A 24,123-nucleotide genomic window follows, 5' to 3' on the forward strand; every position below is an offset into this window, starting at 1 on the left:
AATCCACAAGCAGACTGAGGCTTCTGCACTGACGGTCATCCGTCTGTGTGGTCTGCTTAGTCTGCTTCCCACCGACGCCGCCTCCTTGCGGCTCCTCCCCTCGAGCCTTCACTGGCCTGAGCACAAGGGGGTCGCTGGAGGCTGGCACCGCCTGTCTCTGCCCCTTAGCCGGCTAACACCTGGCTGAGCAGCACAAACCTGAGACAGGCAGCTTGGAGTTAGGGCTCAGTTCTTCAGGAGCTGGTTGCAGGACCACTCCTTCCCCCGCTTGAGGGCTGGGTGAAGATCTCTACAAAAGAACTAATGCTCTTTCTCTGAGCCCCAAGAGGCTGTGGATGACAGCACGCGCCGCCCACGGGCCACGCTCCTCTCATCCCCCTCTGTCGCCAGACCCCTGCCAGAGCACGCCCCCGTGGGACGCTGGTCCTCCCCTGGCCTCCTCTGGCAGGACGCGGTTTATGGCCGTGCCCCCGCACCGGGCCGCTATGCCACCCACGCCTGGGCCGGTCATTCCGCCTCGCTGCACCCCCGACAGTACGTCTGTGGTTCGAATAACCCTGCTGGCGCAGTTTCTGGAGGCCTGGCTAGAGCTTTCCGGACTGTCCCGCCGGGTCGGAGAACCATCAGGCTCGGCTACGTGATTCAGTTCGCGTGGTCTCCTCCCCGCCTCAGGGGAATCCGCTCACTATGGCCGGTGGCAATGCCCCTGTCATGAGAGCGGAGGTCGCTACCCTACTGGCGAAGGGTGCGATCGAGACTGTCCCTCCAGCCGAAATGAAGTCTGGGTTTTACAGCCCCTACTTTATTGTACCGAAGAATCCGGTGGGTTACGACCAATCCTGGACCTGCGCGTCTTGAACCGCTCCCTTCAAAAAAGAGGACGCCGTTCAAGATGCTCACGGCCAAACGCATTTTCGAATGCGTGCGGCCGCAGGATTGGTTTGCAGCGATCGACCTGAAGGACGCCTACTCCCATGTCTCCATTTTTCCTCGACACAGACCGTTTCTACGGTTTGCTTTCGAGGGACAGGCATACAGTACGCGGTTCTCCCTTTCGGGTTAGCCCTGTCTCCTCGCGTCTTCACGAAGGTTGTCGAGGCAGCCCTTGTTCCCCTACGCGAACACGGGGTTCGCATCCTGAACTATCTCGACGACTGGCTGATCCTAGCTCACTCTCGAGACCAGGTTTGCGAACACAGGGACCTTGTGCTCCGGCACCTAGCTCGTCTGGGCCTTCGGGTCAACTGGCAGAAGAGCAAACTCTGCCCCATGCAGAGGATCTCTTTTCTCGGTATGGAGATCGACTCGGTCGCCATGTGCGCGCAGCTTACGAGCGAGCGCGCGTAGTCACTGCTGACTTGTCTTCGCCAATTCAAGGGCAAGAATGCGGTTCCACTGAAACTATTTCAGAGGCTCCTGGGGCATATGGCATCCGCAGCCGCAGTAACGCCGCTCGGATTGCTTCATATGAGACCGCTTCAGCTTTGGCTTCACGATCGAGTCCCGAGGTGGGCATGGCAACACGGCACGCTCCGAGTCCCAGTGACTCCGACCTGCCGTCAGACCTTCACCCCGTGATCGAACCTCAATTTTCTACGGGCTAGAGTGCCCTTAGAACGAGCTTCCAGGCATGTTGTTGTCTCCACAGATGCCTCCACCACGGGCTGGGGTGCCATGTGCAATGGACATGCTGCTGCAGGTTCCTGGACAGGTCCTCAGCGCCTTTTGCATGTCAATTGCCTCGAGTTGCTGGCCGTACGCCTTGCCCTGCACCGCTTCCGAGCGTTGCTCAAGGGTCAACACGTACTAGTCCGATCAGACAATACCGCCACAGTAGCGTACATCAACCATCAAGGTGGTCTACGCTCCCGCCGTATGTCGCAACTCGCCCGCCACCTCCTTATATGGAGTCAGAAGCATCTGAGGTCGCTTCGAGCCATTTATATCCCGGGACACCTGAACCAGGCGGCCGACGAGCTGTCTCGAGTTCGGCCTCTCGCTGGAGAATGGCGACTCCATCCCCAGTCGGTCCAGCTGATTTGGGATCAGTTCGGAGACGCACAGGTAGATCTGTTTGCCTCCCACGACTCGTCCCACTGCGACCTGTTTTATTCCCTGTCCGAGGGCACGCTCGGCACGGATGCACTGGCGCACAGCTGGCCGCGGGGCCTACGCAAGTATGCGTTTCCCCCAGTGAGCCTCCTTGCGCAGACTTTGCGCAAGATCAGGGAGGACGAGGAGCAGGTTATATTGGTTGCCCCGTATTGGCACAACCGCACCTGGTTCCCAGAACTAGTTCTCCTCGCGACAGCACCTCCCTGGCCAATTCCTCTGAGGAAGGACCTGCTTTCTCAGGGACGGGGCACCCTTTGGCACCCTCGTCCCGATCTTTGGAACCTCCACGTGTGGCTCCTGGACGGGAGGAGGTAGGTTTGAGTACCCTACCACCAGCGGTGGTGGCTACCATCACTTCCGCTAGAGCATCGTCCACGAGACATGCCTATGCGTTGAAGTGGAACCTCTTCGTCAACTGGTGTTCTTCTAAACAGCAAGAACCCACGAAATGCCCGATCAGTGTCGTGCTTTCCTTCCTGCAAGAAGGGTTGGAGCGAAGGCTGTCTCCCTCCACCCTGAAAGTGTATGTTGCCGCTATTGCCGCACATCACGATGCAGTTGAAGGTAAGTATCTGGGGAAGCACGACCTGATCATCAGGTTCCTGAGAGGAGCGAGGAGACTAAATCCTCCTCGCTCTCCTCTCGTTCCCTCTTGGGACCTCTCAGTGGTTCTAACTGCCCTGCAGAGTGCTCCCTTTGAGCCTCTGCAATCAGTGGAGCTTAAGTTCCTGTCTATGAAGACAGCGCTCCTGGTTGCATTGGCCTCCATCAAGAGGGTAGGGGACCTGCAGGCATTCTCGGTTGACGAAGCGTGCCTGGAATTCGGGCCGGCTATCTCTCACGTGATCCTGAGACCCCGGCCTGGATATGTGCCCAAGGTTCCCACCACACCCTTTCGAGACCAGGTGGTGAACCTGCAAGCGCTGCCCTTGGAGGAGGCAGACCCAGCCTTGGCACTGCTCTGTCCAGTACGCGCCCTCCGTGCTTACGTAGACAGAACGCAGTGTTTCAGGACCTCAGACCAGCTCTTTGTCTGTCATGGTGGGAAGCTGAAGGGAAAGGCTCTCTCGAAGCAAAGGTTGTCTCACTGGATAGTGGACGCCATTGCTTTGGCTTACCAGCAGCAAGGTCGACCGTGCCCCCTTGGTGTGACGGCCCACTCCACCCGGAGTGTGGCATCCTCTTGGGTTCTAGCGCATGGCGCCTCGCTAACAGACATCTGCAGAGCTGCAGGCTGGGCGACACCTAATACTTCGCGAGATTCTACAATCTCCGAGTTGAGCCAGTTTCTTCTCATGTACTCGCTTCAACTAGCCGGTGCTAGATTCTGCTCAGGTGTCTTCGCTTGCTCGCCATTCCTCTCCACGGACGGGATACGTGCGATATTCCTCAGGTGAGCCTCATAAGCCCTGAGTCTCCTCCAGCACTGTTGACGTCAACGCCAGAGTTATGCCACCGGCAGCTTTCGCGCTTGGCTAGGTGCCTCCATGTGCATGGTTCCCCCTCCGGGCGACCCCCACATGTGTATTCCACTGTAAGCCTCTTTGAGCATGTGTCTTTCCCTTGGCAAGCCACCTTGCCACCCCTGGGGTTGAAATATTCCACCTGCGGCTGGACACCCCAGTGACTCCGTATGCAGCCCTTCGGGGTCATATGTGTTTTCCAAGTCCCCCCCTTCGGGTTGGGCATGATTGCATATTTCCACTGAGATATGCTTCCCAGTGTACCTTGGTATTCCTGTGTTAAGTAGGAGTCCTTCGTCCGTGCCAGTCTCACGACAGGGAGCTCAGACTTACGCAGGGCACTGGAAGACAGTCGAGAGGTGGCGTGATTATACGGGAACCCCATTCGTCGTCATCCGACGTAACTCGGAGTGACAACGAAAGGGAACGTCTCGGTTACGTATGTAACCCTCGTTCCCTGAGTAGGGAACGGAGACGTTACGTCTCCCTGCCACTTCCGCTGTACCGCTGGAACGCCTGAGTTCAGTCTCGGCTCCTCAGCGAAGACATATCTGCATGTTGCTCGCGACTTCCTTTATACCCCCAGGGTGGGGCGGAGTTACGCTATGCAAATTCCGCAGACCCATGGCATTTCCTTGCCATTGGCTCGTGTTTTAATACTCGAAGATGATAGGATTTCTAAGCGAAACCCCATTCGTCGTCATCCGACGTAACGTCTCCGTTCCCTACTCAGGGAACGAGGGTTACATACGTAACCGAGACGTTTTTGCGGTAAAATAATTGCTGCAACTTTAGACCGGTACCACATGACAAATATGATGAAGCACTTGACATGCACGGAGTAAACATAAGATCAGAAAGTTGCTCCATCTTTGACTGGTAAATGAAGAGATACCTTGTTGATCACCCTGAAAGTGTTTATATTGCAGTAATGACCTACTGAATGTACACTGCCGTTCAAAAATGTGTTGGTTAGTCAGAATTTTTTTTTCAGTAAGGATGCATTAAAGTGATCAAAAGTGACCTTAAACCGTGTAATGTTACAAAAGATTTCTGTTTCAAATAAATGCTGTTCTTTTGAAATTTTTATCCATCAAAGAATCATGAAAAAATGTATCATAGTTTCCAAAATATTAAGCAGCAAACTGTTTTCATATTTCTGAAGGATCATGTGACACTGAAGTAATGATTTTAAAAATTCAGCTTTGACATCACATGAATAAATGACATTTTGTAAATAAAATAACAGATTTTAAATTGTAATACTATTTCACAATATTACAAGTTTTACTGTATTTTTGATCAAACAAATTCAGCTTTGGTGAGCATGAGCTCTTTATAAAAAACATTTTGTTCCTTTGTGCTTTTTTTTTTTTGTTTGTTTCTTTGTGCACTGGCTAAGGAGCATGAGTCAAACTGAAAAAATAAAACCAAAGTTTTTCTGAGGTAATGTGTTATGTAATCCTGTTAAAATGGTTTAGTATCCTGGAGAAACCACTAGGTGTCATTTGTGTATCAAGTTGTTGTGTTCTATCTTGGAAAAGTTAGTTGAAGAAGATGTGCCATGCGGGACGCATGGAGTGTTTATGTCTATTGCTGTAGCTGTTGCAAACAGAAAGTAAAGTATTAACTTCAACTCAATTCATGTAGTAGTATGATTATTGTGGAAGATATTACAAATGGATTTCATAAAATTGGTATTGAAAAAAGTATCATTCAGGAACCGGTATTGAAATCAAGGTATCGGTATCAGTATCGAAATTCTTTGAACGATACCCAGCCCTATTTCTGTTTAACAATAGTAATAGTGAGAATATATTTACCATGTATTCCCTTTACCATAACCACATGTCTTGTATGATCCATCCAAATGCTTGTAGTTCATTTGTCTCTGGTATCCTGTTTAGTGTGATAATGGTTAACACTTCAACAGTTTGTTTGGGTGACTCAATGTGACATTCAGGTGTGTTGAATAATGTATAATTTGGTATCAAACCATCTCAGTATTTTCTTGACATGATTTTGTCTCTCACCGCTCTGCAGGAAGCCTGTGGCTCTCTCTCGGATGGCCGAGGTGAGCTGCTCCGTGTTCTCCAGATACTCCAGAATGTAAATATTGGGAGAAAGAACAGCCATGTTTTGCTCTCCACAGCCGTACGGCATCTGTAATAATCCATGAAGGTTCCTCAGTGCACGACCCAATATGTCGCCTGTAAACCATACACAAATGACACTCACTACATTTTATAAGTCTAAAGCCAATCTCCTCATTTCTGCTCATGATTGTAAATGTTACCAATGACTGAAACAGAGGATCTGACTGATCCCTCTATCACATCTTTAGGAAGAGTCAGAGCCACTTCCTCTGAGAGACTGTCACCTATGAACCAGACAGACAGAAACACATCAGTGATCAGCAGAGTAACGCTATAAACATTTTAATACCACCTGTGAAGTCCCAATAATAATAATATAATCACAAACAGGAATTATTGTGATTCAAGCACTTTGGAAAAGGGAAGAAAATAGCCACAATTTCAAAATTTGGCACAGCTGAACAACTAAACTACAGTTGTCATGAAAGACTGACAAATTTCAGCTTTATCAATTAAAATGTCCGATACATACGAGTATATTTTGGCTCCCTCTATTGGTCCTCAAATTTGGTGTGTCCTCAAAATGTCCTCTATGCAATGTGTACTTATTTTCATGAAGTTGGAGTTTGTGTTTAGAAGACAAAGAGGGTTGCAGCATTATCAGCGCTTGTACACCAAAACATATGAAATATTTGCAGACTAACCCTTTGGACACAGTAACCAGCTGTGAGTCTCTGTCTTTTCAGTTCCTTCCGCCTGCAGCAGAAATCAATCACATCAACACATCATACATAAGCAGCATTAAAGGGGCATTCCACCCATTTGAACATTGTTTTTTATTTAAAGTGGGTCATATATGTAGTCAAAATGTAAAATACATTTTGAATTTGGTGCCTTCGTGACCGAGGAAAGACAAAAAATAACTTCAGGACGCATTTGTATGAAAGACAACAACTCCCACAATGCACCACAATGCACAGCTCCGCAAGCCACTCCCACTAATCCAGAAAGCGCATATCTACCTATAAGAGAAATCACTCTTCCGTCTACAAGGCTAGCTACCACCAGAGCTTGAAATTCATTTCACATTCACACAAAATGTCTAGTTAGTTGGCGAACTCATTACTCCTCGTTTGTATTTCTTTCGAAAAGGTGAATTATTGCATGGTACCTGGATGTTCAGTCAGAACATATGCGGTGCGAAACTAGGATAGTTCTCAACACAAACGTCCGTGTCCTCGTCTGATTCAGAGATTTCGTCCAGGAGAAATTGTCATCGTTGAAATTCTTTGCCGCAGACGGACTCTATCTCTGTGTTCGTAGTTGCATCTTACAGTCTATGAGTTGCATAGTGAGATCACCGGCGCCACCAGTCCGCCCTAACTCGAGCCAGTCCGGGCTCCTCGTCCGCAGCAGGCAGGTCTTCTGCCTCGGCTGCTCTTCGCTATAATGCGGCTTGTAAAGGTAGCCACAAACACCTGATTCAAGCATCAGACTTCCGAAATCCTCTTCCTCTAGTCTATATCATATTGAGCACTCTCCTCCGCTATTGTCATTACTTTACATCTGTCTCCACAGCGCCTGTTAGCTTAGCTTCACACAAGATGGAGGATATTGCTTTCAGTTTCAGAGAGTAAAGTCCCACCCACTGATCTGTAATAGGTCTGTAGCGTGAGCGGGTCCCGCCCCCTGGGAAAGATGAGGAACTAGTGCTTGTAGTCTCAACAGAAATCCCCCCCTCTTACACTTCCTCCTACAATGACGCAAAATGACGATTTTTGCGTCATTGTAGGAGGAAGTGTAAAAGGTAAATAACGGATTTCTCCCATCTCAGGGGAAAATGAGAGAGTGTTGCACGACCATTCAATAGTATGACTGGGTTTCTAACAATGCAAAGCTTAATGCAAATGGGTGGAGTGTCCCTTTAAGATCATGAGTAAATGATGACGTGTGCTGACCTGTACGAGCAGACTTCGTGTGACCGTGTCAATGCGTCCTCTCTCCGGGACGCTCACAATCTCATTGTCACACACAGTCTGGGACGCCTCTGCCTCTGCACTGACTGTAATATTCAAGACTCCTACAACACAAGACAAACGTGAATATACAACTGAGAAACAGTCGCGTTTCCATTACCCTTCAAACTGAGCAAATTAAAAATTACAAATTAAGTTTCCCATTGTAAATTGTAAATTGATGCCGGTTACATTAACCGATGTTATGCAACTAAAACATCATTTTTTCATCTTGTGAGCAGCCAAAATTATGGCGACGTATGTTGGTAGGTTTACGTATATCGCAGCCACCGCACTAGTCATTATTTTTAATCGAAGGAGACGTAAGCGTGTTATCCAAGCTTTAATGGCAAGGAAAGCCTCTTATACTTTAAGGAGCAAAATATTTTGTAAAATATTACTTTTTCGAACAGCCTGAAAAACCTCCTCATGCGAGCATAAATACATTTTATTTTCAATGGAAGTTTTTGTGAAATTGACGTCTTTCCAATGGGTGTATTTTCAATTCGCATTTTCAATTTATGCAATTTGAAGGGTAATGGAAACGCGGTGAAATTGCATGTTTAACATTTACATTAACATCTTCCCTTGCCAATAATGCTTGGATAACACGTCTACGTCTCCTTCGATTAAAAACAATGGCTAGTGCGGTGGCTGTGATATATGTAAAACTACCAACATCTGTTGCAATGATTTTTGGAATGACTTATCGTTAGAGGGAAAAATAACGTTTTAGTCGCATAACATCGATTAACGGAAACGCCATCGTTTTGCAATAGCCTAGTTTTTTATCAACATTTAAAAAACATTGCAAAAGTTTTGTGCAAATCTGCAATGAAAAGGCGGCTACTGATTCAGACTGGAAAACTCACCAAGAGCAGAGGGAGTGAGGATCCATTTAAAGGTTTTTCTCCCATTAGCACATAGACAGGATGAATACTGATCATCAGAGGAGGCTTTGAGAGTGTAGTCTGAGGAAGGAGCTGGAGTCACTTTAACCTGTCAATCATACACACATGATTAGTGGCATATTTGATATGATTTGATTAGACTGCGTCTGAAATCTCACCATGATGCACTTGGACAGATAGTTGAAGACAGTGGCCTTCAGCTCAAAGATCTCCCCGCGGATGATGGAGTAAGGCAGAGAGAGCTCTAGGAAGAAGGGCTGGAAAACTGTCAGCTGAGCAGGAGGAGCCAGACCCAGACCTTCAGAGGACAGGCAGAAGGCCTCCGTCTCCCAAGAGGTGATGGTGTCAGGAACCGTGACAGGAACCTGAGCTGATCCAGAGTCCCTGTGGAGGAATTACAACAATAGGCATATTTGATTCTGACTCAATCAAACTTCTGACCATTTTTCCTGTAATAAATGACAACATTCAGCACACAGATGATGAAAAAACTGGATTAAGAACCTGCAAAGCAAGCAAGGTATTTTCTGTCCTGTGGGCGAGAGGGGAGGAGATGATGTATTAAAGATAAATACGATGTTAAATGTACTGATTATGCTTTAAATACCCCACTTCAGCAAGTTCCCAGATCCAAGTTTCCGTCACTGCTGGAGAACCAGGTGTTTCAAACTCTTCTCTAAAATGTGGGGGAGGCTCCTGCCCAAAACTGTAATAAACTGGAAAAAAAGTGATATTTTGTAGTTTTAAGTGATATGTATGTGAAGAGTACATCAAAATGATCTATTCTATATCCAGTCATAAGTAAATAGAAAATGTAAGGTAGATCATTATTTTAATACACATATTTTCACATATTTTAAACGTTTCAGTTTATTTAGTTTAATTTTAGTTTTAGTATTTTAGGGCTGCAAAAGTGAATGTGTTAATTTTATCTTACAAAAGTTATATAGTTTTTTTTAGATGAGTTTATCTTACCAATATTATCACTGATTTAAAGTTCACTAACCCTTAGTGTGCAGTTTTTTTTTAACTGCACACTAAGTTACAGGTTACCCTGGACTTCATTTTCCATGTTCCATGGCTTTAATTATTTCCACACCTGTAGTCAATCACAGGGACTATCAAACACTGATGCACAAGCTCACAGATTGCTGAGTATTGTTAGCCTATACTGCTCTGGACTCTTGCTCGCCTTAGATTACCTCTCTCGTCTTGCCCTTTGGATATTGTTTGCTTGATGCCTGGGCTTTAGTATGATTAGCTGTTTTATTCTCTTGCCTTGTCCACTGGATTACAGTCTTCTTTGTTTACCCTCGCCTGTCCCTGGAATGCTCATTGTCTTGTCCATCTCATACCTGTTTGCCTTTGTTTGGGCCCCTGTCTGATCTAAACACATCTCTTGTAAATAAAAGGCTTTGCATATGGATCCGCACGCCTCTTGTCTCCGTTCTACTGTAACAACATCTCTATAATTGTGGAATTGTTCAGAGTAGTTTCACAATTTCACAAATTGAATATATTAGATTTTTTGAAATATATTTCATAACAAGCACCAACATATTAAAACATTACAGCTTGGATTGTAATAACAGTACATGTACCTACCCATCTCGCACAGAGGGAGTTCCACAAACAAATTTGTTGCCATCTTCAATCCCACTCTCTGCCAAATGGCAATGATGAACCACAATAAAAGTCATGAAAATACAAATTACTTTTAAATGTCAGTATAATCATAAAGGCTTTTTATGCATTTACTTACACATGTGCAATATATACTCTCCCAATCATTATCTACTGCACTGCCACACATATAATCCAACTGTTACCTTTAAGGATTCATAAGTGAATGCGGATCTCCAAAAACGCATATACGGACACTCGTCATCTTCAACGGTCTCAGGGTAATTTGACCACGATTGCACTGGCAGCAGGCTGAAGATCTGTGACGGGACCATGTTCACACACTATCAGTATGATTTCTAAATAATACATGTATTTCCAACAAAAATGTATTTCCAATTTGGTGAGAAAGAATGAAGATTAATGCTAAATTTCCTGAGATCAAAATGTCAGCTGATGGATCATAGCAGAAATAAGTAAAGTCTGTTATCATTAGATTCCCACTGTTTCCCACTATGAAGAGACACATTTAATCAACACTGAATCTTAAAGCATCTAGACCTTGTCAGTATCCAGACGTTCTCCTGACTTCAGGATCAGGACGCTCTGATCTACAGCACTGAGGCCACACAGTGAACCAGGCTGAGCTGAGAGCTGGAGAGTGTTTTTCTCACCGGGAACTGCTTTAGCAGGAGAAAACTGCAGAGATACCTGTGACATACAGGGAATAGGATTTATTTTAGAAATGAGTCAGTAATACAGTTTAAAGAGGTTCATTTCTAAAGCTACAATGCACACCTTGTTTTTGAAACACTTTTCAATGTTGAAATCTTTGCTACTAGCCACAACCGTTTCACTGGGCAGAAAAACACAGTACGCCAGAATCTGCATTACAGGAGACAGATCTGCACTAATAGACAGTTTGAACGCCATTGAGCCCCTTGCTCCATCAGAAATCTTCACTTCAACCTTCTCATATCCATGATGAACAATCACTCCTCTGGACAAGACCTGAAACAGACAGATGACACTCTGATAACAAACTGACTAGTGCAGCCAAATAATACTGTTAAACAGAAACATCTCTGTGATAATGTACATACTGCACATGTTCTCACCATATAGACGATTTCAGTTTTGAAGTTTTTAATTGTCTCTCCAACAAAATAATACTTGATGGTGACAGTAAACTCAGAGTCACACTTTAATGGTTGTTCAGTATTCTCTATAATCAATTCACTTCGTGATGGGGTGTATAGAGAGTCAGGTTGGAAGAGCTTGACTGTTTTTTTATCAGCAAAGATGTAAGGCGTGTCGTCGTGTCCAAAACCACGGACCTCTTGATAGACACTTGCCTAGATTACAAAAAATCAGAAATAACTCATGTAACTAAACTCTTCATGCAATACAAAAGAAAATTAAGTGAACACAAAATATCTTACTATTAGATCAATATCACTTTTAGAAAAACTGGATGTATTAAGAGTGAAGTTGGCCAGTCCATCGCTGTCTGTAGTGAGTGTCTTTAGGAGCAGTTTTTTGGATGAAGTGTCTCCATACTCCATAAGACTCAATATGGACTCCATAAGATAAACATTTTTGTTTTGAATTGGTGCACCTTTGAAATTTGAGAGTTTTATCTGTTGAAAATAAGATTTTGAAGGAATAAATTAAGAAATAATTCCGTACATATCAATGGTGTTAAACTGAGACAAACGGATTTTAGACTTACTTTTCCTTCAATAACTGATCCGTGTTCATATGTTTTGGGCAGGTCAGTAAATGTGACTTTACCAATTTCATAAGTGAGAGATACAGATTCAGATTTTGTCATGGAGATCTCTGTAAATAGTCAAAACACCTACATAAATATTTATTCAAATAAAAGTAAAAGGTAAAAAATGAGAAATTCAAGAAATGTAGGTAACAGAGATCTGACCAAATTGAACAGCTCACCTGTTCCTTCTTCTGTAACCATTGCCTCAACATGAAGAGAATTCTGCATCACATGCTTTAGTGTGACGTTAAAAAAGAGTGATGGATCTAAGGTATGGATGGCACAGCCTGTCTTTTTTATCTAATCATAATGAATGAACACAAACATAACTATTAACTGAAAAGTGGTTTAATGAGATAAATGGAGGAAAGATAATGTACTGCGTTTCAACTCACATACCTCAATGGTTTCCTCTAAACACCCTGAATTTGTGAGAGAGAAAATGTTGGGCTTTAATTTACGGCACACTTTCACCCGTGATTTACCAGGTACAGGCTGTCCGTAAGTGTATCTGTGAAAAAGGTACAAGCAACTGATCTACAGCCCAGGGTTGAGTTAAGCAACTAATATATTAGGATGGGGGGTTAAAGTAAGAAACTGACCCCAAGAGTTTAAAAACCAACAACTAACAATTAAATGAAAGTGTGAATGGAAGAACACACTGCTCTCTTAACGCAGGAAATAAAAAGAAACCACTCACTTTCCGCAAACCTCAATTATCAGTTCCTCTTCTTCAACACTTACTTTATTTGTGGTTTTTACAGTAACTTCAAACTTAGGCAAAACTAGAAGTCAGAAATCAGAGTTATTAGTACTCAATTTATATATTAAATATTAAAATACAAACATATTATTGAAACTCTTCCCATGCAAAACTGCAAATTGTCTGTTCCCTTTCAAGAGAACTCGTGCTGCGTCATAAGTTACGACACTATGGGAACACCTCTGCGTGATTGCGTCTTGAAGCACATGTGAAATCAGTCCAATGGTGATGCGGAACGTCATAGGCGGGAGACATCATGACCTGGAAGGTATAAAGCAACCCTGAACCAAACAATGTCAGCTTCTGTTTCTTCAGCAAGCGGTCTGTGTTACTCTATCTGTCATATTTGGGGTTGTGTGCCTATTTATCAATATATATTTCCTCTCTCAGGATCAGGAAGCCCGCTCTGCGGTTTCTTCCGCCCTGAGTGAGTTAGTTTCTCAGTAGTATCGAGTCAGTGGATATCACACAAGCATTGTGCATACTTTGCACCAGAGTTATGGTGGTGAAGAAGTCTCAAACCCCAGTCAATTATTCACTACAGAAAGTGAAAGCAAAAACATTTGACACTGCATTAACGGTTCATATTCTTTCAGAGATGATGAGAGCTGAATCTACTTTAACATGCTGATAACGGTATATAGGCCTAGGCTAACTGTCTTATTTTATTTTCTTTATATTTCTCTTGTGGCCCATAAGTAGTGGAACAATTAGAGTTGTTTTTGAAATGAGGAGTAAGCTAATCTAAAAAAAACCTAATCTTTTATTTTCCTCACAGCTCTTTGGTAATATAAAATTATTGCGTGGAAATCCTCTTCTGATCATCATCTATCGGCGCATAAACGCACTGCGTCTATCAACTGAGCATCGTCTATCGGCACAACCTGGTACGGGGGTTTTCGTGGGGCCCTTCAACAAGCGGCCCCCCTCCACACTGCATGCCCTGCGTGCTCGTCCGCTGCGCCACTGGTTGATGCCTAAGGTGGAGCAGACGCTTTTGAGTGATCTTTCCCCTGATTCAGCATCATCCCTCAAGGCCCCGGCCTAGGCTTATACAGCAGCAGGTCAGTCTGGTGCATGTCTGCATACTATGGGTATTTTGCAGGCATAACAGACCGACCTGCTTAAAGACCTTGACGAGGGGGAGGGGCTTTACTCAAGCCACTGATCTGGTTCTACGGGCTACCAAGGAGACGGCCAGAGCTATTGGCCATACTATGGCAGCTCTGGAAGCCTCAGAGAGACATTTGTGGCTTAATCTATCTAACATTAAAGAAAGTGACAAGTATTCCTGTTGGATGCCCCGCTTACTCCTGCCTCTTTGGCGACTCCGTTAATTCAGTCGCCGAGAGGTTCCAGAAGTCTAAAAGGCAGGTGGTGGCATTCCAGCAGGTCTTCCCTTGTCGATCAAAGGTCTCAACCTCTAAAGAGGTTACTAGAGCAGTCAGTTCAGCTGTTTCCTACCTGGAATCTGCTTCAGGACGCCAAACTGACTTCTCAAAATACACCAGATACCAGTCTCAAAAGACTGGTTTCCTTAGTAGAACAGACTTAGTAGAAAAGTTGCTGTCAGCATGGGACTTTCTGCCATTTTTACAGCCGGTATTTCATTGTTCCAAAAAAGAATGGTTGATACTAGCTCATTCAGAGCACATGGTGGTCAGGTTCAACATCAAAATGTTGTCCTCGCTCATATGAAAGAGCAGGGGTTGAGGCAGAGCGCAAACAATAGTGTTCTTTCTCCAGTACAGAGATCTGGTCTATGCTCATGCCCACTTTACAAACTGTCGCAACAGATCCTCCCATGGGCCCAGGGAAAGTTATTGTGACTGAGAGCGGCATATTTCACTGGACGTCTGAATCAGGCAGCCAGCTCCTCTTGGGAGATTCCGATCAGGAGGGAGCTTCTGTGTCAGGTTGGGGCTCAATATTTAACCCACACAAGTTATGAAAGTTGTGGGACCAATTCATAGAGGCTGGTCTCACAACGGAGGTTTAGACCCAGTTAACTGCCCGGTTGGGACAGTGCTAGAGTCTCCGCAAGATTGTTTCTCTACACGATTGTTCACCTTTTACACTTAAGGTTTATTTGGCCTCCATAGCTGTTTACCACACTCCTTTGAGCGGTGTATCCTTGAAAAGAGACCCATTAGTATCTCGTTTCCTCTGTGGAACCTTGAGGATTAGGCCTGCAGCTCACAAAAGGGTGCCAGCATGGGATTTGGCCTTGGCACCGGAGGGCCATTCGGCTGCTCCCTTTGAGCCTGTAAATGAGGTTTCAGGAATATTTCTGACCTTGAAAGCGTCAGGAAGAACAGAGGACCCAAGAACAAAGTTTTAATAGAAAAGAAAACAAAGGCAGTCAGCTGCCAGGCGGGCACAGAACTGGTTAACACAAATATTCTTGACTTGGCTTAATGAAACAGAAACAGCAGGGATCCGAGCTGGATAGCAGCGGCCAGCGAGGGTAACTCAGTCTTAGACCAGTAGTTGCTGGACGGTAGGTTGAGGAGTAGTCAAAGGCCACGAGCAGCAGGATGGCTGGGTAGAGCACAGTGTAAGCAGACAAGTAGACGAGACAGGATAAGACAAGACAAGGCAGGTATCCAGTCGAGGAATGGCTGAGTAGATGATAATGGTAGATAACACAGGAATGAGCCTTACAAAGCAACAATAATCTGCCACTGAAACAGGTCACCCAGAAAGGCGTACCCAGCATCTAAGCAGAGAATGAGTAAGTGAGTTGTCGAGGTTATCTCTCTTGCTTATGAATTGGCCCGTCAGACTTCTCCCTTGGCTGTCTGGGCCCATTCTACTAGGAGTATGGCGGCTTCTAAAGCCTTGCTCTCTGGGGCCTCTCTTCATGATGTTTGTGTTGTAGCGGGCTGGTCCTCTCCGCACACATTCGTCAGGTTCTATGATCTTGAGTTGTGCTCCAGACATTATTCACACTAGACAGGCACTGGTCAGTATGGCATAGTAGGTATTAATGTTCCCATAGTATTGTAACTTACAACGCAACGTAACTTGATCAAATATTCCCTTGAAAGGGAATGCCTCAGTTACGACTGTAACCTCGGTTCCCTGAAGAGGTAACGAGATGCTGCATTGCTCCGCCATAACTTAGTTCACTTCACTTACTTACTTCATGACTTACTTCAGCCTATCAGAAGCTGACATTGTTTGGTTCAGGGTTGCTTTATACCTTCCTGGTTGTGACGTCACCCCCCATGATGTACCGCCACACCATTGGACTGATTTCACACGTGCTTCAAGACGCAATCACGCCTACGTTCCCATAGTGTGGTAACTTGTGACATAGCGTATCGTTCCCTCTTCAGGGAACCAAGGTTACCGTCATAAGTCGTTTTTATGACTTACCATATTTTTTCACTTCAAAATCACGTAAGATCATCCTGTCACCAATAAAAGCCTTCAGTGTGTACATGCCTTGACGGGCCTCTGGGTTTAATTCATAAGAACGCTGCAAAATCCACCTTGTTGAAGAAACATTTGTCCATTGGCCAATCTGGTTCATTTTATTGTCCTGTTTAATAGCAAAGACAGTGCAGATATTTTGTGACAGTCAGCTACACATATCCTGACTATCAATGAAGAAATATATAATTACTAGGGCTGTCACGTTTTATTCGATATTCGAATATGCATTCGAACATGATGTTAAATATCAGTAATCGAACTATAAATAAACTATCCGGTTTTTAAAGTGCCATTTGAGGTGCATTTTATACAGTCTATGATTAGACTGTTTGTTTTTTATTTTATTGTTTGCCATCTCATCCAGTAGCAGGTGCTCTAAACGTATTGTAGCGTAGGCCCATGACAAAATCAAACGAATAATAGCCAAAAGCCACCCTGTTTTGAAAATGGAAGATAACGCACAGCACGGCCAGCCTGAGCGGACAATTACGACCCCAACTCATCTAAAAAGTACTGTCTGGAAATATTTTGGGTTCTACACCGTAGATGGTAAAGTAACCATTAAAGATAAGGTAGTTTGCCGAATTTGCACAAAAAAAAAGGTTTACTTACGCATCCTCGACATCCAATCTTCGCGCTCACCTGTTGAGTTACCGTCCAAATGCCGGAGTCAGAGACACAGCAGATGGCCAGAGCATCGCCAGGCGTCCAACATCGTATGACTGCATACTTTCCTGCACAACCGGTTGGCACCTTTTTTTTCTCCATTTAGCCTAATTTTGTGATTGGCTATACATAGTGGCACTTCATATAGATTAAGTTGATAACCTGCTGTTTCAAACATTAAGTCAAACATTTTTTTTTAGACAGGCTATGGCCTGAGTCCTGTTTATGACTGTCAGACTGTTAATAAATTTGTGATTGAATCTCCGTTACGGTGTTTTTTTCCCCGTACATATTCGAATACATTGCTTGATATTTGATATCCGTTCGAATTAGATTTTTCTCAAAAGTGACAGCCCTAATAATTACCCTATTAAAAATAAAATAATTGCAAATATAACCGAATTTCTAGTTTAAATCAGATTTAAAAGGTGTGTTTGTTATGACTGCACAGAAGGTTTTGTGTTCTTACCTCAAGAACCACTGTACTATACTGTGAAAGAGCAAATAGTAATTTAAGATTAAAAGCCAAAAATGTGTTTATTTATTAAATGTGTATTCAACAATGCAAGAGAAAATAAAGATGCCAGATAAACACATCAGACCTGCTGATCAAGGGGTGCAAAGTTTGTATCCATGGTAACAACTCTGAAGTTCACTGTAAAATAGAAATGTGTATTAAAAAACTTCACTTTTGATGTCTTCAGCTCTTATGTAAGGGACAATTGCTTACAGTCATATTTCTCTCCTGTAAATTACCAAACTGTGTGTGAACCGTATTAAGGGTCAAATACAGGGCTGACAACTGTATTCTGCTGCTGGGTGAATGTGTCTTTTGAGCCAAATTTAACTAGCTGTCACAGCTGCCTGTTTTAGCCATAATGTCTGTTACAGCCCTGCCCCTCTTTTCTTTTCTTTTTTTACTTTAGGACTTTTTTAATTTCTAGGACCGACTCCTCCTTGGTGGGCGGAATTACCCTAATGAAAACCAGCTGCACCAGTGGCAACCTATTTAAGAAGCTCCTGGATTTTGTCTAGCTCTCTCTCATTTTTGTTTTGCGTCTTTGTTTGAAGAGTGGGTTCTTGAGTTGTTGTTAGTGATGGCAAAATGAGGCTTCCTGAACCACGGAGACCTTGCAGCCCATTGCTTCAGCCAAAGGTTCATTACTCGAAGCCTCATTCAGCATTGCTCACTAGTGACACCTAGCTACTATGCAAAAAAATAGCAGACAAATTAATTCATTATGAACCAGTGCTGGCTCCATTACCAGAAAAAAGGAAGAGGTCACAAAAAGCAAACAAATCCAAAAGGGCAATCCAAATAAAAAAAGCAGTCCAGTCCAGATCCCAAAATCCAAAGCAATCCAAATAATCTTATCTAATTAATATAACAAGACTATAATATAGCTACTATAATTAATAATAACAATATTCTATAACTAACCTGATAACGTAATAATATAACCCTAACACAAATATGACACAATAACTACAATGACAATGATAGTAATCTAACTCTCTGACACTACTACAACTGCTTCTACAACTCCTCCACCCCACAAGGTGACGCGAGTTTTAGAACCGCCTTTTATCCGGAAGCGACACTCGGACTGAACCGATGACGTATCCACACAAACCGAGGCCTCGTTTGTCATTAGTCACGTGATTTTCACGTTAACAACACAAGCCTCGAATCACGGCTTCATCTGGCACGCCCATTTTTTCTCGACACACGCTCCGACACCTCGGTTCAAATGTCACATCATCACTATTTGTTGTGTTCCCATATGATTTCCACGACTCTACAAACCCCATTTCCAGCAGTTTATTAATTTGAGGTTGCATTGATATTTACTATTATTACCTTATGTTTTGACCCTAGACATTATTTGTTTAACTTTAAATAAATAAAATTTTCTTTATTGAAACCTATCTTGTGAAGTGTCTTCTTTACGTTATGACTTTGAGCCGGGTCATAACATGTTACAAAAATGTCTGACAATTTGCTCCAGCTGACCAGTTAGAATCAAGTAGGCCTATCCCAGACAGCTATGAGGTTTATTACATGTAACAATTTATATCAGGGGTGTCAAACTCCTGGAGGGCTTCAGAGTTTAGTCCAAACCCTGCTTTAACACATGTACCTGTAGTTTCAAGGTAATTTTCGGGTAGCTTCTCTTATCTTTTCCTCTGCTCCTCTTTTCGGTTTACAAGTTTGTAAATACATTGAACTGTTTACTTCAAACTCTTTTACCATCTGCTGGTTTGTGCAACATTTGTAATCTTTGACCTATGCTCGTTGCCTGATCATAGTGTGCTTTACTTAAATGTGCTACATCAGCTGTGATCAGGGTTTAGATGTCAGTGACACCAGCATTATTTACTGAGCTTTAGCCTTTGAGACATTCACAGCTCACCTGTCTGTCCTGGAGTATAGATGGGTTTATCAGTCTGGATAAAAGTCACAGGATTGTAAGGCTTGAACATGACTTTTCTCTCTTCAGTCGTTCTGAAAGTCTCTCCCTGAAGTTCAACCTTCATTTTCTGCACTGATTCTGCCTTGACCAGAGGAGCCTGATGAGAAATAATTTCCTGTATTCACAACCTGCCACAAAAACTAGATGCATTATGATGAAACATATTTGATAATATTCATTATGTGCATGTTTTGATGGCAGACCTTGAAGTTAAAGCAGTGATGAAACTCTTCCTCAGCTTTCTCCTGCAGCAGTAATGTGCTCTGGACACCATGAACCAGATGAATGTTCATGACAAGGCTTTCATTGGGCTTGAGAAGACTTGCACACAGTTTGGCCTCAGATCCCGACTTAATCACTGCAGGAAACGTCACCATGAAATATCTGTCCAGAGAAAATGATCATACAATATTGTCTGAGTGGTTTGATGTAATAAGAAAAATAAAACATAAACTGAGAGGGAAAATAATACAGTTAATTTACTATTGATCAAGTATATGAAAAGTGTGAATAAAAGAGCAAACTGCGTAATGAAGTCTAGTGACTTAATTCTTTATTTTTGTATGTTTATTCAGAGCAATATTGCTCTTAAAAATACACTGTCAGTAATTATAAATAATCGTGTGCCTTAAGTTGTCTCTTAAACAGTAAACCTCTACTGTGCAACACAGATCGGTTAAATAAATACAGGAGAAATCATCAAGACTTACAAAATGACTATTGGTATATTAATGATTTATCTTCAGCAAAAACTGTTAAAAACTTACGGCCCTGATGTTTGTCCATTGACACAGATCAGGAGGAAAGAGAGCAGAAGGAGCCCTTTCCAACAGCAGGCAATATTCAGAGCCATGATGACGAGCGATCATCCACGGCATGAGATGAACTGGACCGTCTCTTTTAAAGGGACTCTCATGCTAAAGGAGGTCCTTCAAAACATGTGTATTGATCATCTGATTAATGATTCAACCATGAAGGCACTGCAGTTCAAAAACATGTGCTAAATTAGATCTACTAAAGCCTTAAAAATACATTTGCGACAAATATTAAAAATAGAAGTCTGGCATGCAGTAAAAGTCAAGTCAAGTCAAGTCAAGTCACCTTTATTTATATAGCTCATTTTACAATACAGTTTGTTTCAAAGCAGCTTTACAGTGATAACAGGAACATAATGCAACAAAGTTTGTTTTGGCTGAACTCCAATAGAGTTCAGAATGTCTCTAAATGCATCTTTTTCATTATACATGGATTTTAAAATGACCAACAATTAGGACTTTGTCTGCAGCCAGTACTAACTCCGATATAAAATCAGTAATTTTTTTTGATAAAGTCTGTATGTTGGCCTGTATACAGTAGCCAGCACAAATGTCAAATGGGATTTATCACTTACACTAGATAATGTTACATAAAGCCCCAACATTTCAAAATAATTATGTTTTGTAAACTGAACCACAGGTTTCTGTCAAACACAACACAACTAGATTATGATCTCTAATCATATCATTTACAATAAGTGCTTTTGAAGAAAGGGATTGAATATTCATCAACCCAAGCTTTATCATTTCGTTAGCCTCATAGCATAATTGCCTAAGTCATATTTCAATGTCTTTGGAAAACAAGAAGAAACAAAAAATGACTTAGGCAATTATGCTATTTTGTTCATCTGTATTATATCCGTTTTTTATTTGTTGAACATCAATTACATTTTTATCCTTACATTGGTTTGGGAGTTTCTTGTATTTAATACCAGACCCAGTCTCTATGTGATGATATCTAGGTGAAAGAGGCTCTATGTGATGGGATTTATCTGACTTCTGGGACGTGAGACAGCTAGGAGATGGACGGTTTAGCCAGTCTATCTACTTCCTGACCTGAGCCCCAGATCTGCCCTAAAAATTGTCTATGAAACCTATATTATTCTGCGGACACCACTAAGACAGCCGGCCATTGAGTGAGGACAGTCTGCTAAGTAGCTCATCACTCAGAACAGGAAGGGGGCCAGAGAATATTACGGTGTTTGACATCATACTTCTACTTTGTGGTTCTTGCATCCAAAGCAGTATCTAAAGCCCTTGCATTCTTACTATCCTCGAAATGCTAACGCATTGTGCTAGCGATAGGGATTTTGATTAAAGCTAGCGATGTCAGATCAATGTGAAAGACAATATTAGATCATTTCAGATATGTGACCCTGGACCACAAAACCAGTCACATGGGTAATTTTTTTAAATTGAGACATAATTTAAAAGCTGAATAAATAGGCTTTCCATTGATGTATGGGGTTTGTTAGGATATGACAATATTTGGCCGAGATAGAACTATTTGAAAATCTGGAATATGAGGGTGCAAAAAAATCTAAACATTGAGAAAATCGCCTTTAAAGTTGTTCATTTATGTTCGCGATTGTGCTGCATTCACTCACAAAAATAAATATTTTATATATTTACGGTAGGAAATTTACAAAATGTCTTCATGGAACATGATCTTTACTTAATATCCTAATGATTTTTATCCTAAATCGATCATTTTGACCCATACGTATTGTTGACTATTGCCACAAATATACCTGTGCGACTTGTTACTGGTTTAGTGATCCAGGGTCATATGTCCTATATATATATATATTCTGTAGAACATAGTAAAATATACACATCATATCATCTGAACAAACTATATGAAAACTATATTTCAAAAAATGAAAACCTGTTTTGTGAAAACAAACAATACTCAATCAAGGGTCAACAATCCCCTACACCCACTGAAATTTAGAGTTACAGTAAATGTTTGTTTATATTTGCAAATCCCTCGACCCCTTCTTAATATGGTGTCTGAAAAGATTTTATCATTAAAATAATTAAGTCAAGTAAATCTGGTAAAAAATTCATGTTCATGCCGTTAAATTAATAATAAATATAAATAATAAATATAAATAAAATATAAATGGATATAAATTACCCTCTTAACAAGCTGAAAGAACTTGATTATAGAATTCTTCATAATTACTATAACTGCAACTCTTTTCTTACTAATTTCAAGACATCTCTTCACATTCTGTAACTAAACTAAACGTTTGAATGGGATTATGCAAAAAAGTATCTTGTCTTATTTTCTCAGCTTATAACAAACAAAAATATTTATAACAAAATATTTTTGAAAAAAACAAATGTACTGTTTTTGATTTGGGACTTGGGGTCAGATGAGATTAGGATGGCAAAATAAGGGATAGCCATTCACAATACCCCAAAAAACACTTTTTTTTTTTTACAATTCTACAGTTGTTACCTGGATGGGATGATTTTTTACTTAAATTAGGACTATATTATTGTGAAATTATTTGTAACATCTTTTATCTAAATATGTATTTTTCAAATGTCAGAAACTGTATATGAGAGGATTATTTATTATATATGATTCATATAAATGATACATTAATAATAAAATTAATTAGGCTATGTAAGGGTGGATTTCCTGCAGTGGTTCAAGCTGCAAGACTGCCAAATGACTAAAGTCAAGTCAAGTCATCTTCATTTATATAGAGCTTTTAACAATGTAGATTGTTCCAAAGAAGCTTTACAATGATAATAGGAAATTAAAGTAAAGTGTTTTGGCTTTACAGCAGCTCTAGAATAAAGTTTTTGTCCAGCTAAAGTTACTTTGATTGGTTCACTTCCGTCGCAACGATCATTAGTTATTAACTTAGGGGCCGCTAACACGTCACCATTTTAACAGAAAACTCTTAAGTTCTTTCTGCGCAAACTTCAAAAATGCGAACCAGTGAGAACGCAGATGGTGTGCACAAGCGTATTAAGAGTTCAGTCTATAGGTATGTGCATTTGAATATATGTGCGCAGGCGTGTAGTCCTTCCCTACAAATCAACCCTCAACATACTACTTGTCTGGCCTTAAAATTAATAATACAGAATTTGTATCGCTTCCACGTAGCCATGCGAACCGGAACTATCCCGACAACGCTTTATCTGTATGGAGGTAAAGGGATGGGAGGGAGGCCTTTACCGGCGGACTGCGGTAAACCTCGGGATAAACAGAGAGACTAATATTAGCGTAGACGCCATTCTTCTTATCATGTAACGAGTACATCAGGATTTATGGGAAGTGTTCCCGGTTCCGGCTGACCTAATCTATGCAGCCTAACATTGAATTATAAAAGTCTATAATGTGTTATGTGAATGCTAGGTCAAAGAGATGTGTCTTTAATCTAGCTTTGAACTGACAGAGTGTGTCTGCTTCCCAGACAATGTTAGGAAGACTGTTCCAAAGTTTTGGTGCTAAATAGGAAAAGGAGTTGATATTGATATTCTAGGTATTATCAACTGGCCAGAATTTTGAGATCGCAATAGACTTGAAGGTCTATAATGCGTTAAGAGCTCGCTCAAGTACTGGGGAGCTAAACCATTTAGTGCTTTGTAAGTAATCAGCAATATTTTAAAATTTATACAATGTTTAATAGGGAGCCAGTGCAGTGTTGACAGAGCCGGGCTAATATGGTCATACTTCCTGGTTCTGGTAAGAACTCGAGCTGCTGCATTTTGAACTAGCTGTAATTTGTTTATTAAGCGTGCACGGCAACCACCCAGTAGAGCATTACAATAATCTAGCCTTGAGGTCATGAACGCATGAACTAATTGTTCCGCATTTGTCAATGAGAGCATATGGCGTAATTTAGATATATTTTTAAGATGGAAAAATGCGGTTTTACAGAAACTAGACACGTGACTTTCAAATGAAAGATTGGTATCAAAGAGCACACCCAGTTTCCTA

The 24,123-nt window shown here is 42.2% G+C and overlaps 1 protein-coding gene across 2 annotated transcripts in view; it reads right to left on the reverse strand.

The window, feature by feature from the left end:
• LOC311296618 (alpha-2-macroglobulin-like) overlaps positions 1-20,265 on the reverse strand; it is a 34,740-nt gene extending 14,475 nt beyond the window's left edge. For both annotated transcript variants that reach the window (XR_014628637.1, XM_084418464.1), the window contains exons 1-24: positions 20,112-20,265; positions 19,548-19,728; positions 19,285-19,441; positions 17,473-17,525; positions 17,340-17,360; positions 16,145-16,310; positions 12,701-12,785; positions 12,400-12,511; positions 12,180-12,300; positions 11,956-12,065; positions 11,666-11,863; positions 11,342-11,578; positions 11,022-11,234; positions 10,785-10,934; positions 10,430-10,543; positions 10,206-10,263; positions 9,208-9,316; positions 8,759-8,984; positions 8,562-8,688; positions 7,633-7,754; positions 6,379-6,430; positions 5,875-5,958; positions 5,612-5,788; positions 5,402-5,477 (exon numbers count right to left, since the gene is read on the reverse strand). Coding sequence is in view for 1 of the 2 variants with exons in the window: in XM_084418464.1 (XP_084274590.1) it covers positions 5,402-5,477; positions 5,612-5,788; positions 5,875-5,958; positions 6,379-6,430; positions 7,633-7,754; positions 8,562-8,688; positions 8,759-8,984; positions 9,208-9,316; positions 10,206-10,263; positions 10,430-10,543; positions 10,785-10,934; positions 11,022-11,234; positions 11,342-11,578; positions 11,666-11,863; positions 11,956-12,065; positions 12,180-12,300; positions 12,400-12,511; positions 12,701-12,785; positions 16,145-16,310; positions 17,340-17,360; positions 17,473-17,525; positions 19,285-19,441; positions 19,548-19,728; positions 20,112-20,197 (3,035 nt within the window). In the remaining variant the exon portion in view is untranslated. The remainder of the gene's footprint in view (positions 1-5,401; positions 5,478-5,611; positions 5,789-5,874; positions 5,959-6,378; positions 6,431-7,632; positions 7,755-8,561; positions 8,689-8,758; positions 8,985-9,207; positions 9,317-10,205; positions 10,264-10,429; positions 10,544-10,784; positions 10,935-11,021; positions 11,235-11,341; positions 11,579-11,665; positions 11,864-11,955; positions 12,066-12,179; positions 12,301-12,399; positions 12,512-12,700; positions 12,786-16,144; positions 16,311-17,339; positions 17,361-17,472; positions 17,526-19,284; positions 19,442-19,547; positions 19,729-20,111) is intronic.
• Positions 20,266-24,123: the final 3,858 nt, after the last annotated feature.

The sequence above is a fragment of the Rutilus rutilus genome (genome assembly GCF_951802725.1).
Source record: "Rutilus rutilus genome assembly, chromosome: 9".
NCBI classification, from domain to species: domain Eukaryota; kingdom Metazoa; phylum Chordata; class Actinopteri; order Cypriniformes; family Leuciscidae; genus Rutilus; species Rutilus rutilus.